Here is an 18,687-nt window from a genome sequence, read left to right on the forward strand (position 1 = left end):
AATAAACCTTGAGAAAGAGAAAAGCAGCCCTTGACATCCAACAGCTGGCCTGGTATTATCAGCTAATTGATGGTGTTCTCTTGTTGAACATGAACAATTTCACAAAACATTAACATCAGACAAGGCTACTCCGTGACTAGGATGGATGAAGACAAAACACCACCACTCCATAATCATGTCTGAATACCAACAACATATGGACATTGTCCAAGCCACAAAAATGACTAAATATCCTTCTCCTGAATTTTTAATTCAATTAAGTAATGTCATCATCATAAAATAATCTTCTTTACAAATGATGATGAAATGAGTAAGGTGAATAAACATTATGATGAAAATTGGTTTTAAAATGGGATCGAGATATTTTTTGAGTAACACACTTAGAATATCAGCAAAATCAGTCATCTAGTTGTTTGATGCTTCAAGTTCTCCCTGACAGTAGAACCCAGATTATTTCTAATCAAAAAAGATTGTCCCGTTGTCCTATTTTAATATCATGCCCGTAATTCCATTTCTCCTTTCTAATTTCTATTCACTTCTGAAAACTAAACCTAGATCCACCATATCTCCCAGATACTAGTTGCCTTCAGTGGTCAATCACAAAATCCAAGGTGCTAGAAATCTCCCTAAATACCCATTACTGAACATTTTCATATAATCTAAGTCATATTATTTTTTACCTTTTAGCTTTGATCCACAGCCTCTACTCAGAGAATCTCTCTGAGTCCCTAGTTTTGAAATTTCCTATTAACTTTTCAATTGGTTCATATAGAATATGGACAGTATGATCAGGGTTTGTTGGGGGAAAAAACAACAAACTCACCACATTTTTTCCTTCATTTTGGGCATCTCGATAATCAGGATTAAGCTGAAAAACAAAACAAAACTAGTTTTGAATTACAATTGAAAGCACATTAACAAGACCAATGATCTCTAATTCAGTTCACTATCGTACCCTTAACAAAGTTTAATATAAAAAAAAAGCTAAGAAAAAAGTCATAAGTAAATATTATAATTTAAAACATTACCTTTAAACCCTGGTTGCAGGAGACACAAGCTAAAATGCCAAGTTTATGGCCTTTGTTTATATAAGAACAGTTGACATCTTTGAACAATTGAGAGCTGACAATCCCACCTTATCTAAGGAAGCATTCAAGAGTTCATTATTTTGCACACCTCAAAATCTGCCTTTGACCAATAACACATACATCAATTTTAAAAAATAGACCAAAGAAAAGTTTTAACGATGATTCAAGACATGCCCCACATGCTGCACACACAAGAAAGGAAAATTGAGCAAAAGAGGAGGAATATATCAGATATCTATTGGATGTGCCGGCTAATGCATGAAGACTACTGAAACAAACAAGAGCACCTGTCCTCGGGTTTGGAGTGTGGAGTTTAGATTGGTCTGATGAGAAAAATGAGTTCTGCACATGCTGAGGGTTGGCCCACTCATTTCCACCTGGTTAGAATCTATAACTGATTCGCACCTAATAACAGTCTCTTTGTTGTACTGAAATAACTAGTTCATAATTTGCAGAACAACAAATTCTAAGGTGTTTTTCTCAAAATAGTGAGTTGTCCAATTGAATGAAATCATTTTAATGTAAAGCAGGTAGTGTACACAGGACACAACCTCGGGTAGTTAAAGTTACCGTTTAAAATGTAAGGTCAGGGGTCTTTCTCAAAATGACACTTAGCTAGTAGCTCTGAGAAATGACCCTCCCACTAAATATCACTGAATATCAGTGAAAGTGCTGAAAAAGATCAAAAGCAAAACAAAACAAAAAATCCTCAATCTCACTGAAAATTAAAGCTGAAAAACAACCTAACCTCTCAAAATCTTCAATGAATTAACAGTATTACAAAGCAGATAGGGGGAGAGGCAGATTATGCCCCAGTTTTTATCTCATAGCATATTCATGAAATGTTAACCTCACTTTAAGCTAATGTGAGCACAGCTAAGAGGACACTTGCTGTGGTTCTCACTAGGATTTATCCGCTGACTCAGAGACCCAGGGATTTGCCAACTAAAACCAGAAGTATTTCTCTAGCACTGAGAAGCTGCTGTTAGACTGAGCAGAAAATGGTTTGCCCAGTCCTCCTATCCACTGTCCCATTACCTATTTCTATCATCTCATGACCAGAGAGATGTGAGAAAGCTGAGAAAACAAATGGGCAGCAAGCAGAGGGAGCAGACGATGGCAGAGGGCTTTCTGAGAAGCACTGCACGAAGCAAGAAGAGAGAAGAAAAAGGACTGTGGCTGCTCGTGCTGGATTTATACTGCGTAATAAGACAGAAATGGCAAAGGGGTGGGAAAGCAAAGCAACTGCAACGCAGCCCACGTGCGCAGAGCCGGCATCTGCGAGCACTGGGAACTACACGGAATGTGCCCTCCAGTCTGCCCTGCAGCTGAAGATTTAGAAACTGAGAATAAAAAAATGGAACAAAAAGACCATCCACTCGACTCATCTGCTTCTGCACAGAGCTCACATGTCTGAGAATAATAAAGAAGGAAGGAAAAAAATGACATGGGACTGATTAAAAAGTATGTTAGAAGAAGGTGAAATTCTTTTTCAGAGTCTTTACATTTTCTATGTTATGATGCAAAATAAATTTTCTGGAAATGGTTTGGCATATTCCATTTGAATGAAAGTACAAGTAAACATTACCTCGATGTAAAGGCAACAGAATTAACATGATCAGCTAAAAATATAATTAAAAATAATAATATAAATAAAAAATAATGTAAAGATATAAAGAATTATAAAAAGTTAAGGAAGATTTCATTAGAAATGAAAACATGAATATAAAATTAAAGCCCATGTTGGCAACAAAAAAGCATAGTCAATGCTATGGAAAATTAGTGATGTTGAGGATAAAAAAGAAATTTAATAGCTATCCCTCAATACAAAGGAAAGGTATAAAGAAAGGAAAATTAGGAAAAATATTCATGAAGGATCAGAAAGGACATGTCGACTAATAGGTGACAGGTTTACTCAAAAAGAGGAGAAAGTAAGTAGAACACGAGGAAAAATCAAAAGATAATAGAAAATAAACTTTTCATCAGTTGAAGAAAGAACTATGATGCAAAAGTCACTGTATTCCAGGAATATCAACTAAAACAGACTGAGGACAATAAGGGGGTGGGGAAAGGAGGGAAAAGAATAGTAGGGACAGAAACAGAGCCAGAAATCGGGCTTAGACGCAAATGATCATCACGTAACAAGAAAATGGATAAACAAAATATGGATCTCAAAAATACATACAATGGAATATTATTCATCCATAAAAGAAAGTCCTGCCATTTGTGATGATGTGGATGGACCATGAAGGCATTATCTAAATGAAATAAGTCAGACAGGAAAGACAAATATTCTATGATCTCACTTACATGTGGAATCTAAAAACACTGAGCTCACAGATACAGAGAACATACTGGTGGTTGCCAGAGGCAATGGATTTGGGGTGGGTGAAATGGGTGAAAGTGGTCAAAAGGTACAAACTTCCAGTTATAAGAAAATAAGTCCTGGGGATGTAATGTACATCATGGTAACTACTGAGCTGCATATTTGAAAGTTGCTAAGAGAGTAGCTCTTAAAAGTTCTCATCACAAGAAAAAAAAACTTTTATAATTAGTGGCAATGGATGTTACCTAAACTTACTGTGATAATCATTTCACAATATGTACATATATCATTATGTTGTACATCTAAAACTAATGCAATGTTATATATCAATTATATCTCAATAAAAAAATTATAAGTGGAAGAAGCCATACAATGTATGGCTCTATTTATATGAAATCTAAGAACAGATCAAAGTAAACTATGATAAAACAAATCAGAATGCAAGTGGAGGTATAAGGGAGGATAGATAGAAAGCAAAACCCTATCCGAGGTCACATGACAACAATCTTTGCACTTGTAGCACTGACATGCAGTGGGGGATGAGGGAGGAGCAGGTGAGAAACTAGAAATCCAGTTGCAAGTTACCTGTTAGTGCTAGGCCAGCAACTAGGGAGATTTGAGACTAAACTTTCCTTTTCTATGTACCTTAGGTTCCTTAAATTTCCTTGAATTATGAATAAAAGAACTGGTTCTAAAAGAAGATTATCTTGCTATTGGAATCCAAGAGTGAAAGGTAGAAAGCCAAAAAAGATAGTTAATTAACTCGCCTCCTCTTGTCTACTGACTAATCAACCTCAAAAAACACACTTTTACATGGTAGCAATGAAAGTTCTAGCCTAGTTCCCAGAAGGGATTTATTCAGTTCTTTCAGTTGAGTATTACCGTATTATATTTCTTAATTTGTTTTCAGTTTTTGAAGAATTCAGACTTTCCTCTTAAATTAAAAAATCCATACTAAAAATATAGCTAACTTATATCCAAAAATATGCAACATGTTTAACCAAGGATATACCTTACGGTCAAAGTTTTTATTCAATAAGCATTAGAATAATTGGTTACAGACACTATAAAGTAAATTCATGCTGGCAACCATGATGCATTCATAACAAAAATATTAACAGAAATAGGAATCTAATGTACCTGAGTTAAAAACAAAATCATCTTTGCCTTCTGAAACCTAGCTCATATTCTACCCAAAAGACAATGTTACTTTCTAAATTTCAGTCTTCACCTACCCATTCCATCCATTTAAGATCACCCATTTTAATCCTTGAGGAATGTCTGGGGAACTGGATTCCAGAATCTGCTCTGTAAGGAAATACCACGGGCCTTAGGAAAGGTCACCTAACCCCCATGGGACCCAGGGTCCTCACTGGTAAAATGAGAAAAGTCTATGACTAAAGCCTAATTATACTAATATGTTATTAAATTGTACATATTCATATCTTCAGCAACAGTACTAAAGATGGTGCCTCATCTCGTGTCTCTCAAGTTGCAACATGTTTTTTACATAATTAATATAGAGTTTTTGTTCCAGTAAGTTCATTAAAGGGATAATAATAGTGAGGAGGAGGAGGGTGAAGAGAAGCAACCCCAATAAATCTGTGCCATTTTAATTCACCAATATGAACTAAAGGCCAAATAAATACATTTTTAATACATATTTTACTTATACTCCTGCTTCCCTTCTCTTAACATAATAAGGAAGTAGACTAAGAATGAATTGAAAAAAGTTGCTTCTAAAAAGGAAGAAAAAAAATTATATGGAGATTCCTCAATCTTTTAGACTTTAAAGAAAATATTCCCTATGTTAAAAAATAAATTATAAATCTGGCATTGGAGAGAGCAATCTAAGATGCTATTCAATCATTTATTCAATAAATATTAATAGAGCATCTATAATGGGCAAAGCATTGTGGCATATGGCATTCTAGCAAAGACAAAGGGAATATTGTTTCTGACCACAAGACCTTACAATCTATGAGGGGAAGAAGACATAAATACAGTTAGCTATAATACAGAATAGAATGTGACGAGATATAAGGCAGGAATGAATAATTTATAAATAATATAGGTCACAGGAAGGAGGGCAAATTTATTCAAGAATATATTCATGGAAAAGGTAGCATTTAGATAAGCCTTGAAGGACAGGTAGACTTATAACTGGCAGAGAAGAAAAGAGGGGGTGAAGAAGACAGGTAGTACAGGGTAGCAAATGTTATAAAGGTAAGAAAATGAGACTTGTTCAGAGAAGACCCATAAATGTCATTTATGGAATTGTTTTTATATGCTTTTAAAAGTTAATCATTTCCTTTTACAATTACCTTATTAGAAGGAATTCTAAACCCTCTTTACAGATGAGGCACGTGGGGCACACCAGGTGAGGTACTCTGGTGAGTACCAGGGTTATTTGGAAGCACAGGTCTGATAGTTCCAAAGCTACACCTTTCAGTTACAATAGCAAATGACCTCCTTCCTGCCTCCATAAAGAGGAGGGGTGTGATCCAAGGTCAGCCCAGACCGACAGGGCCTTTAAACCACAGGCTAACAGGTTTGTATCATCAGAAAGTTTCTTTTAATTTTTATTAAAATATAGCTAACATACAATATTGTATTAGTTTCAGGTGTATACCATAGTTTTCAACATTTATATATCTAAAGAAACGACCATGATAAGTCTAGCAACCATCTGACACTGTATAACAGTACCACGATATTACTAGCTTTATTCCGTATGCTGTATATTACATCCCCATAACTTGTTTGTTTTCTACCTGGAAATCTGAATCTCTTATTCCTCTTTGATTTTTTCAATTACATTTGACAATCAGTATTATTTTTATATTAGTTTCAGGTGTACAGCATAGTGGCTAGAGAGCTATATAATTTACAAAGTGATCCCCCTGACTAGCCTAGTACCCACCTGGCATCATACATGGTTATTATCATATTATTGACTGTATTCTCTATGCTTTGCTTTATATCCCCATGACTAATTTGTAACTACCAATTTGTACTTCTCAATCTCTTCTTTTTGTTCACCCAGCCCCTAACCCCCTTCTCATCCAGCAACCATCAGCTTGTTCTCTGCATCTATGAGTCTGTTTCTGTTTTGTTTGTTTGGTTCAGAAAGATTTTGAATATCCTTGGAGTAACATTTGCAGAAACAAGACATTAAAAATCCTCAACTGGCTATGGTTAGTAGGAGATAGAGGATGAAAGAAGCAAAGTAACCAAGTATGGTGGTTCAGGTAAGAGGCAGTAGAGCACCAACAAAACAATAATGCTGAAATGGGAAGGAGAACATGGATGCAGAAGACTTTTCGGAGACAGAGTCAGAAGAATCTGAATGTGTAAACAGAGAGAAAAATACGTTTATCATGACTCTCAAGTTTTTAACTCTGAACTAAGAAAATTCACTGTTTTGCTAGGAAACAATTCAATCTTAGGTATATTTATTGATTTTCAATGGCAGTGGGGGATCTGAAGTCAAATCCATGGACCACTGCAGCCATGGGAGTGAGTGGCAAAGGGAGAATATAAAGAGCAAATACTCGCTACTAACCTTTGAAAGTTTTCATTTAAATGGCCAAAGAGGACTAGAAAGAAGTCACATACAGAATGTGACAAGTCACAATAGGAAAGTGGCAGAAAAAGAGTAATGTAAAATCATGATTGTACCACAATCAAATGAGACAACTGCAACTTCCATCTAACATTAGCAAGAAGCAGATTGAAAAGCTGGTAAGGTCACGATATAACTCATTTCCTCAAAATAAAATGTTACTTTTTAATAATTAAATGTATTTTGATCTATTTATATTATATATGACATTAAAGTCATGAAATCATCATGTGTGTATTTTTAAATGATTTTCAATGTATGTCCTTCTTTCCAATGACTGGCATTTCAGAGCCAATCTATTATCTGATTGATAAGTTTAGAAAAGAAAAGAAGAGAAAAATGAATGCTACATGTGCCAGGCACAATTTATATTCTGATATGTAACATTTATACATGTGTATAGGGTCAGATATGTATGTTCCACTATATTTATGTACATATACATACATACACATACAAACCCTGCCCTTTTCATATACTGTGGCTAATACATTTGATAGAGGACTAAACATAGGGATATTCAAAACTACCACCCTAATATTCATAAGATTCTACGCCAATGTACAGGTTCTCGAATATTAAGTTTTTAACTAATTAATTAAATCTAGCATAGTTAGGAAATAAGTGTTTACTGCCATCTGGTGGAAGTTTTGCCTCTCTACAGATAAATAAGCAAGTTGTCTTTAAAAAGGCAATGTATGGTAGCTGAAGGAAACTGGACTTTGGGTGATAAACACAATATACAGATGTCAAATGATAATGTACACATGAAAATTATATGATTGTATTAACCAATGTTACCCCAATAAACTTAATTGTTAAAAAAGGCAATATAAAATCTTTCATAAGTAAAATTATTTTGTACCACTCTATCTTGTTTCAGCAGAAGTTACTGCTTTAGTAACATGTAAAGAATGAAAATGTAGAAAGCAGCAGAGCATAAATTGTGACATTTGATTTATAATTCTTCCCACGACTGTGGAAGAACTATTTACCGAGGCTCCCTTGTTATCCTATTCAAAATATGATAAAATTACTTTCTCCCTCATAAATATAGTTGTGAACGCTCCTGCACCAATAAGATGATATTAGTAAAAGATCTACGGCAAACTGGCAATAAGTCTGCTGACAGCTGACAAACGGTGCTGTGTATCAAAGGCAAAAATATATGGCTGTTTTCCTTCCCCTCATATCACATGTATGATCCACAGAAACTGATATTATAGTGAAAAGCCTAATAATATGATCCTGTAATGCATTATCTGATGAAGTCACAATTGTCTTTATTATCTAACTCATCATCAAATACTTTGTTTTACACTTTGTCCATGGCTTTCTAGCATTATATTTTTCTCAAAAACAAATCTTGAATTCTCTAAAGCAATACTGTTGGAATCTCTCAATTGAATAAGAGTCCATTTCTAAACCATGATTCACATTAGTATCTGTGATATTGTGAATTATAAAAAGAAATATAGGTCCCTCTCACTCTCTGCCTCTGAGAGGAGACCACATTCTGCCCGTGGAGTATTACTCCTTTTCTAAAAAACTTTCCTTTTGACCTATAGATGTTAAAAATTTCAACATTACACAAAACCAGTTATCTCAGATGTGAACGTATGATGGAAAAATTGCAAAAGAGATATCAATGTCCCAGTGATTGGATTAATATTATTCTCCTCTAGACTGCAAACTCTTAAGAGGATAAGGATCAAATGTTAACCGTCTTTGTTTTTTCACAATAACAGAGTAGTGCTTCCACCTAGCAGGCAGTCAATAAATGATTGTATAATTTCAGTATAGTGTACACCAGGGTTTCTCAACATCAGTACCATTGGCATTTGGGGCTAGATAATGCTTGATTGTGGGGGCTATCCTGTGCATTGCAAAATGTTTAACTGCATGCCTAGCCTCCACCCTCTAGGTGCCAGTAGCTTCCTCTCCTCAGTTGTGACAATGAAAATGTCTCCAGACATTGCCAAATGTGCCCTGGAGTGGGGGGAAGGGGGGCGACCAAGAACCACTGAAGCAATGCAAGTCTAGCATTCAGCCCAAATATTGTCATTATCTTGTTTTTAAACTTTGGACCAAAAAAAAAAAAAAATTGCCTCTCTGAGCCAGGGTTTTCTTTTCTGTAAAGTGAAATGATTGGATTTACAGCTTCACAGTCTCTATGAGTCATCCATTTGATCATTCGATATTTACTGAATGTGAATTAAATAACAGTGTTCTAGGCACAAGGTATCCAGTGGTGAGCCACTAGAATTCCCCCCTCTTTGTCGGTTATCAGACTAATGAGAAATACTAGTTCTGAATAATAATAGTAATAAAAAACAGTACTTTGCATTTTCTCTCCCCTTCCTCTCAAAGAAAGTGAAGGGACTTAACACTTATTGAATTCCTTTTATGTGCAAGTATTGAATATTCTCCATCTTTAATTCCAACATAATCCCATATCATATATATTATCACCTTTTCTACACACAAGAGTACTGAGGTTTAGAGAGGTTAAGTATTTGCTTAGCATCATAAATTGTGAGCAGTACACGTGGGATTGTTTTTCCCCGCTACACTAGGCTTTCTTTACCACACTGGCCAATATAAACACCGTAAACTCAAAGGCAATTTAAGAATTACATAATCCAATTTACCAGGAATGCCTCGAGCACATTAGAGTAATATTTCAAATTATAAATATGCATGTTGAGAATAAAAAGACTGAGGGAAAAAAAGTAATACACTGACAAATCTGGCCCCCCTGATAGGTATTTTCCTTTAATGCAAAAACAACTCAGTTTTCATCCATCTTATTTTTTTAAATAAACTTTACAAAAACCTGTCTACTAGGACCCTGACTTTCCTTTTAGTACCCTGTTTCTCCCCTTTCACAGTCACATTATGAAAACCCAGTCTACACTTACATCCATCTGCTGGTTTCCTCCTCGTTCCTCCACCCCCTGCATTCTGGTTTCCACTAAAAATGCTTCTCAATAAAGTCACAAATGACTGGGTTCTTGCCAAATGCTGTGAATACATTCTGTTTCTAACCTTTTTGGCCGTACTCCCTCCTTTCTGAAACTCTATCCTTCTTTGCTTAGCATTTGTGATTCAGCCTATTTGTCTTGGGCTCCCCGTCTTTTGTCCACCTTTCAAAGACGATGTTCCTCGTGGAGCCATCTTCTCACTCTCTTCCTACTCTCCGATGATCTCGGCCATGCTGATGAGAACCACGCCTATTTCTTCAGCCCTCGCCAATCCCCAAGCTTCCAGATGTTGTGGAACCTGTGTCTGTTACACATACTCACCTGGACATTTTACAAGCCCCTCCAATTAAACAAGGTCGAAACTGAATGTATTATTTCCCTCATCAACTTTGCCTCTCTTCCCATTTTTCCTAAATTGGCAAATGACATCACCAGTACTGCAAAGCCCCAATCCCCCTACTCCTTAACTGCCAACATTCTGTGGATTATGATGCCATTGATTTCTATGTCCTAAAAACGTCTTCTCCTTCTTGCCACTACCAGCGTCACTCTCTTGGTTCAAGTCCTCAAGATTCCTTGAAGGTATCATACCTTTGTCTCCTGTCTGGCCTCCCTGCATCTAAAGTCAGGCCCTCCCTGTCACTTCACAAAGGCTTCCAAGCAGTGCTGTCCACTAGAAACTTCCCTGTGTGGTGGAAAGGCTCTCTGTGCCTGCACTCCCCAACAATGTGTAGACACTGAGCAACTGGAAATGGGGCTACTGTGACTGGGAAACTGACTTTTAAATTATATTTAATATTTATTTAAATTGAAATAGACAACCTGTGGCTAGTGACCACTGCTTCGGACAGTGAGATTTTGGAGTGTTCTTCTTCACGTAGAGATTTATTTGGAATACCGTTCTTTCCTTTAAAGATAAAACCCATTCTCCTTAGTTTAATATATGTGGCCTGGAAAAGTCAGCTGCCCTACATTTCTAGCTCCGCCACTCCTCTCCCACCTGCTAGCACCACTTCCAAACTCACACGCAGCCTATGTGGGATACACATAGGTATCATACATCTGAAACTAGTTTGTGCAATTCTCACACCTCCTGGCCTGTGTAAAAGCTGACCTCACTGCCTGACGTGCTTTCTCTCTCTTCCCCATCTGCCTTACCCTTCCATCAAGCAGCTACCCCTCCGGCCTTCACATCAGTCCTCGTACCTCCCCAGCACCTCTACCAAAGGCGTGTTGCACTTTAGTGCTTCTGCGTAAATCCTACACAATTCGTATTGCTACAATATATTTATCATACTGTACTGAGAGCTCATCAAGGACAGAAATTAGATTTTTCTAATATCACTGCTGTCTACCAAGTATTTGTTAATAGCTGTCCGGTCCCAACCTCTAAGGTAGCTTCAAATTTCATTCCTATTATTAATTACTTCAAAGCCAAACCCTTCATTCAAAATCTTCAAGCAAAGGGATCTGTCACTCAACAATTCCTTTTTGAACCCCTTACTTTTGGCTGGCTTCTCTTTTTATATTCTCTACATATATTTAGACATTCCACATCTCTCTGTCTTCTTGATAATTTCTACAAGGATTGTCCTTTTATTTCTCTGACAACCTGTGTCTACTACTTTCTTTGAGAATCTTGAAAAAGTTCACCTCAAGCAAGAACTTTCTTTGGCTAATCTCACACTAACCCAACTCCACCTGCACACACAATCAGCCATGCATGACCTTGCCTGCTGATAACACTGTATCCTTTATTGTATGCTTTTTTCTGAACTATAGGGTCAATTCTTGAAGGGCAAAGATTGACTCCTCTGCTTCCCTCTCTATCTGCAGCATTCTCTACCGTGCTATGCATTTTTTAGGAACTTAAGAAGCATATGTTAAAGGGTGTATAAAATCTTAAAGATGACGTTTGCTGTTTTCATGAATACCAAAAATAATTGTTACCAACTCTTGCATTTTCAACACCCCAATACATGTGTCTTAGTTTTTAAGTAGTATCTAGATATTAAAGATAAAATTGAAATAGTAAAATAAATAAAAGCCATGGAGTCTTTTCTCCCCTATGAGGAAGGATATAATATAATAAAACAAATAATGCTAGGAAGTTACAACTCAAAGTGTTGGGAACCCCCTATCTCACACCTCAATGACATGAATAATGCTTTAAAATTAAAGACCGGGGCATTTTTAAAAAGCAAAATGATAAAAGGATAATTATTGTTTTTCAACTGCTGTCACAGGTTAGTTTCCACCTGCTGTGGAATTGGAACTGGAAATTAACTTTTTATCAAGTGATAGTGACTGCAATCACTGTGACTTTGCCATACCTCTGGACACTTTCACATCAACAGGACAAGCATCTGAGATGTGACTGTGCTAGGATCTTGTCTGAACTTAGCTGACATATGAAATATAAACCCCCAATTTATATATGTCAGTATTTTTAGGTTATGACATATTTTTGATGTTAAAACACTACCTAGAAGCACCCATTCCATTATGCTAGTTAAAATCAGTAGAAAATAGACCCCTAGCTTTCAATTTTCAGGTATGTATTTAATGCTTAATTATCCTTCCCTCACCTTGAATTAAAAAAAGATATTATTTAAAGTATAAACAGTCAAAGAAGAGATCCTACAAATACACCAGACTCTTTAATGGACAAAATAGCATCTGGCATTTAAAGTCGTGTTCTCTAAAATAAAATGAAAAGACGGTCAGCAGGAATAAACTGCTTTCTATGTTTTAATTTTTAATAAATTCATTTATGTATTGAGGACTTGGATCATCATTAAAGTTAATAAACAATTTAATTCTTAGTAAGCTAATCATTTGGATGTATCAAATAATACAAGTTTTAATTACAGGCATTAACAAGGAAAACTAACAGTGGGTAATTGCATCATTTCTCTATCTAACAGTAGTAGTTAAAACAACCATTAATTAAAAAATGAGTTAAGGAAAAAAGGCACTAACATAAGAGCCAAGAGAATTTTAATTCTAACTTCTTATCTTTTATAGGACATCTAGTAGACTTTTCTAATTCTTATTTTAGACAGGATTCTATTCCTTACTGCTTAATTTTGCTTCAAAGGGTTACTTTTCAAAATACTTACTTCAAAACAGCCCATAAATTTCAAAGCTATATTTCATTTACTTGAGCAGATTCATAAATAATGAGTCAGATATTTATAAAAGTAAGAACAATTCCTATTTATCATATAATAAAATTAATCACGCTGACATCACTTACTGGATGCTTACCATGAGCCACACATTATGCCAAGCACTTTATTTCATTTAATTCTCTTCATAATCTTATTATACAAATATTATGATTATCCTCAATTTCCAGGGGAGGATATTGGAGCTTAGAGAGATTAATTTGCCCAAATATGATTCCAAATGCCTCTCAGATACAAATCCCTAAATTTCCTTCTTGCCATCCTCTAAGCTTATAGAAGCCTGAATAGCTTCTTTATATACCTTCATTCATTCAAAAATATTCACCCAAAGCTGTCCTAAGTGCTGGAGACACAGTAGTAATGTTTAAAAAAAAAAAAAATCCCTGCCTTAAGAGAGCATACATTCTGACAAGAGAAATATAATATGTATATATAATATAAAATGTGCAATAAATCATACTGCTAAGAAAATTATCGCAGATTAATAAGATGGAGAGGGTAATGGTATTAGGTGCTAGTTTAGACAGGGGTCAGCATGTTTATAGAAATTTTCTGTTTCCCACACATTTTCTCATCAGTTCTCCTTTCCCACTTCCTTACCTTCCCTCACAACCAAAACCAAAAGTTAGATAAGTAATACTAAAAATTCTAAGACCGAATTCTGGTTTAGAATCCCAGAAGAAACTCTAAGTTGAAAAAGAGAAACAGAGTTGAGAAGAGTAGAATGAATAGATATTTTCATACATATAAAAACAAATACTTTCAAAATATTTTCAAATTACATAACCAACCTTTAAATCATTGCTAAAACTTCTATGCTATTACTTCTGCCCACCCTTCATAGCTACCTGATTGTCAACATGCTTTTAGCGGAGAAAGAAAAAAAAAAACATTTAAATGTTTTTACCATTTTTATTAAATTTTCAGACAGTTCCATGTCTCAGGAAGAAAACCGTTATTTCTCCAACGGTTTGGAGCCACCCAACAGTGAAAGAGTGGCCAATGAAGACAAACCTGAAACTATCCAGACTATGCTACATCAACAATGCACTGATCATCTATCTCTCCAATGCAGACATTCTGAAAGAGTGAAGCTACAAAAAAAATTTTAAGACGAATCACATACATATGCAAACCAGATATCCCATTCCACTTGACCTTACAGTAAATTAACCACAAACATTCTGTTGTTGTTACTGTGGTTGTTGTTCGATTTCAAGACAGAGATTATTTTAGGGCTTCAGTTAATATTTACATTTTAAGAATAATTTATATGCCAACCCTGAACATGATAGGCAACAATCAAATTTGTATAATGTTCCTAATTTGTATTTCTTTTTACAGATACAACATGTTTTGGAGAACCTAACTGCCTATTTCACTATTTCAGAGTCAGAGATTTAATAGCACTACATCCATTAGTCTTACCTCTGCAGCTAAATAGTTCCCAGTAGCAAGATGTTTAAATCTGAACAAGCTGTTCCATTGTCCTGCACCCCCACGGCACGGGTCATGATGAACCACCTACAGACAAAAAGAGCAATGACAATAATGGCTAAAAATATTCATGTTCCTGACAAGCGAATGCCAACAGTTTATATGGGGAGCCTGCCTGTTAATGCTAACTTGTCAGATCTAATATGTTTCCATATGAGGACAATGTGGCAAAAAAAAAAAAAAAAAAATTCTCCATAAAGGAGCAAGCAACATAACAGTGAACTCAAAAAAAAAAAAAAAAAAAATTCTCCATAAAGGAGCAAGCAACATAACAGTGAACTCACTGTGTGTGCAAAATGCTCATGCCTTACATCTGCAAATACAGACTTACTCCAAAAGATATGTTTCCCAGGCCAAAGCTGGAAATACTGCAGGGTTCTTCTCCCTTTGTTATTCAAACATTCATTCAACAGACTGTATTAAAAACCTACAATGTGCCAGGTATTCTTCTAGGCAACAGGGAGGGACACAGCAGTGAACAAAACTAGCACTTTCAATGAATAAGCTTTGGCAAGTGCCAGGAGGAAGTAAACAGCACACGATTGAATAACCAGGGACAGCTACTTTAGATATGACAATCGTCATGGGCCACTCTGAGGAGATGATACGTGAGCTGAAATCTGAAGAATAAGAATGATTCAGTCATGCAGAAAGACCAGAAGAGATCATTCCAGGCAGACAGAACCACAAACGCCAAGGCCTGGAGGTCTGGACTAGCTTAATTCTTAGCTCTCTCTGTGTGTGCTGTTTACTAACACCGTGTTCTTTGATACTGGCCTTGTCTCAGATGCTGAGCCCCTAGGCTCATGAAAAATAAAAGCAGCAGCTCTGAAACAGCTGGTTATAACAGGAGGCTTGGTATGGTAGCAAGGCTCAGGTTTTACGGTCTAAAAATGACTATTTCCGAGTCCCAGTTCTACCCATTACCAAGGTACAATCATAGCGAATAATGTAACATCTTCAAGTCTGTTTCTTAATGTACAAAATGGGTTTAATTCATAGGATTGTTGTGAAGATTAAATAACATAAGGTATAGCAGAGTGCTAGAACTTTTCATTATTCTCCCTCAACGGGCTGCCTTCTTTTTATTAATATTCATGACTCCTGGACTCCTGCCCCAGCCTTAAATTCTGTTTGATAATATATAACTTCCTAATGCCTTTTGTTAGAGTCCAGTTTGTGTGTCTTCCCCTACTTCAATAGCTCAAATAAGATCATAATTATGAAAATACTTCAAAGTAGATGAAGTCTTTTAAAATGCCCCTCCTGTAGCCAAAAACCTGCCCATCCTACAAGGCTCAGTACTCAAATCAAACGTCTTCCTCAAATCCTTTACTAATCACACCAGCAACTGTGACTTTGTCAACATGTGAACTCTTGCTCCCTCTCATTCCCTTAGGGGAGGCATAGATACCTTCGGGAATCCAATAAAATCTAATGGTTATCTCACATACATACATATACTGTGTGTACAGTTATTAGAGGTTAACAAATTTGAAGCGCACCATGGATGCCAGATTAAGAACTTCTATCCTATACATCAGGAGGTCTAGCAATGGTAGTACAGCTCCCTTGGGAACAATTTGGAGATACAGAAAGGAAGATGCTTTCATTTATTACAATATGATTTTGGAGGGATGCTACTGGCATTAATGGGCAGTGGCCAAGAGTATATACTACAATTTCCAGGAGAGTTCAGCACATGCCAGCTACTGTATGTGGCACTCTGGATGATCCTCATCCTTTACCCCTCTATGCTGTATCACAGAGGCTGGAAGCCTGGCCAGCAGGGTTCTGCTGACATTCCATTAGAATGGAAAGTAGAGGAAAGCGGAGAGAGGCTCCTCTTTTGGCTCCAGTAAAGGCAGTGGCAGCTGCCTAGCGCAGGCCCCTACAAGGTGCGTGAGGTGGGTAAGGACTCCTGCAGCACAGTAGGAGAAACTTGCAGGCTCAGAAAGGCAGTAGTGGGTCCCCGCACTGCCAGATCTTTAGATAATACCACTGTTTCCCACCCCAAATTTCCCATCCAGTCCTTCCAATAATGTTTAAACCTAATTTCCTGTATTAAATATCTCTGCTTGAAACACCTGATGCTCAGGCATCCTGACTGATTTAGCACACAATAGAGAAATGTCCCACGGCCTACCTCTTCCGAATCGCCTACAGAAATAAACCTACCACAAATATAAATTGCTATGATATGCAATTATACTAAAAAGTTTTTACAGCAAGTTATATGAAAAGTCCAATAATTTAAGAGAAATTCAGTACAAAGAGAGCAGTTTAAATGAATTCAAGACTATCTCAAAATTATTTAATAATTTGTTCACTGTCTCCTTTCTGACTGCTCAGTGGGTTATAGCATATCCAACTATGCATTTTGTTGGAATAGATTTCAGTGCAGTGGTAGTTACAGCAAGAGTTATGAAAATAATAGCAAAGATATTAGAAAGAAGCTTCATAAATCCTTTTAACAGACTTAGAGCCAAACATCAAATAGGCAGAAACACATGAAATGCAGGGAACTCATTGTATAGGGAAGTAACTATATAACTTTTTCACCACTGTATTTCATTAATAAAGTTTTTAAATAATATCTCACATTACTGTTATCCCTATGTTTTTCAATTATCTAAGGCACAATGATAAGAAATTTATGGTGTGAAAATATATATTTTAACTATGTATTTATTTGGGGGTTACTTCTTATCTTTCAGTCTTACCATGATAAGAGAAGTTGTCAGGTAGAATTCTTGGGTGATGGTTGTCATCCCCAACACTGTCTCAATCCCCTGTCACCTATTGAAGGATATGGTCTCCAAATATATTGAAGGACACAGTCTCTCCTGAATACTAGAGACTGAAAGTATGCCTCAACATGTAGTGTGTTTCATGATAGAAAATATGTTTTTTGTTCTATTTCATCTCTATTTCAAACCATATCATAACTTAAGGAATTATTTTTATGTTACATTTATAAGTAAGGTTCAGCTCATTTGCATAAATACCATACTGCTCCATTTCTTCTGTTTCAACGATCTATAATTTGCCTTATTATCTATCCCAATTTCAATTATGGTAATTTCTCTCTCTTTTAATCATGTACAAAAACTCTGTTCTAATATTACTTCTAAGACTAGATCATTCAAAGTCCACATGGACTATCTACTCTTTTGTTTTCCTGTACTTCTATAGAATTTTTTTCTATAATTAGTTTTCTGATACTTTTCATTTACTATTTCTCTCAAATCCAAATCGAAGATAGGTATAAATGTAATATCTTCTAGAGTAGGTAGTTCCATGTTGAAATACATATTATTTTATCATAAATTATTTTCATTTATTCTTTAAATTAGAATTTGGATATTTTATTCATTTTTAATCATGATATATAAATAATATCACCTGTGAATTTCATTTTAGGATATTAAAGGAAATGCCACAAAATATATGGGTTTAAAGTGGTTGAGAATGACTGCTAAAGGCCTGAATGTCCATTAAATCAAGATGAATTTTATCAGATGTTGGTTTATTTATAGGTAATTATGCATATCTTATCTCCTCCACTGTTTAGAAAGATCCTTTAAAGAAAAATCCATATCTCATATTTATTTATTGTTCTACCATAGTGAAACATTTGAAGAATGCTTCTCAAAGGTTGAATAAATTCTTAACTATGAGTCTCCCCAGTAGAAATGGCATCCCTAAAAGAAATAAATGTCCTTTTCAGTGACTATGTAGTCCTAATGTTCACCTAAAGTGAGTCATCCTACTCTAAGTCAACTCTAATGTCATTTGAGGCACATGGCCTTCAGTCTGATCAATCTTGACAACATTTCACAATGAATTTTTAAAAAGCAAAGTCATATATAGGCCCATATTAAACAAGAGAAACAGAAATGCCCCAGAGAAGGCAGGTAAAGGAAGTAGTAAAATTTCAAACTAGTCACAGCAATAAAGAGGTACAAGTCGTTTC

The 18,687-nt window shown here is 35.8% G+C and overlaps 1 protein-coding gene across 1 annotated transcript in view; it reads right to left on the minus strand.

Moving 5' to 3' along the window:
• Window positions 1-18,687, minus strand: part of ITPR2 (inositol 1,4,5-trisphosphate receptor type 2) — a 437,650-nt gene that overhangs the window by 322,863 nt on the left and 96,100 nt on the right. The window contains exons 6-7 of the mRNA XM_011363170.2: window positions 14,643-14,738; window positions 824-868 (exon numbers count right to left, since the gene is read on the minus strand). Coding sequence (XP_011361472.1) covers window positions 824-868; window positions 14,643-14,738 — 141 coding nt within the window. The remainder of the gene's footprint in view (window positions 1-823; window positions 869-14,642; window positions 14,739-18,687) is intronic.

The sequence above is a fragment of the Pteropus vampyrus genome, unplaced genomic scaffold (genome assembly GCF_000151845.1).
Source record: "Pteropus vampyrus isolate Shadow unplaced genomic scaffold, Pvam_2.0 Scaffold82, whole genome shotgun sequence".
In the NCBI taxonomy this organism is placed as follows: Eukaryota; Metazoa; Chordata; class Mammalia; order Chiroptera; family Pteropodidae; genus Pteropus; species Pteropus vampyrus.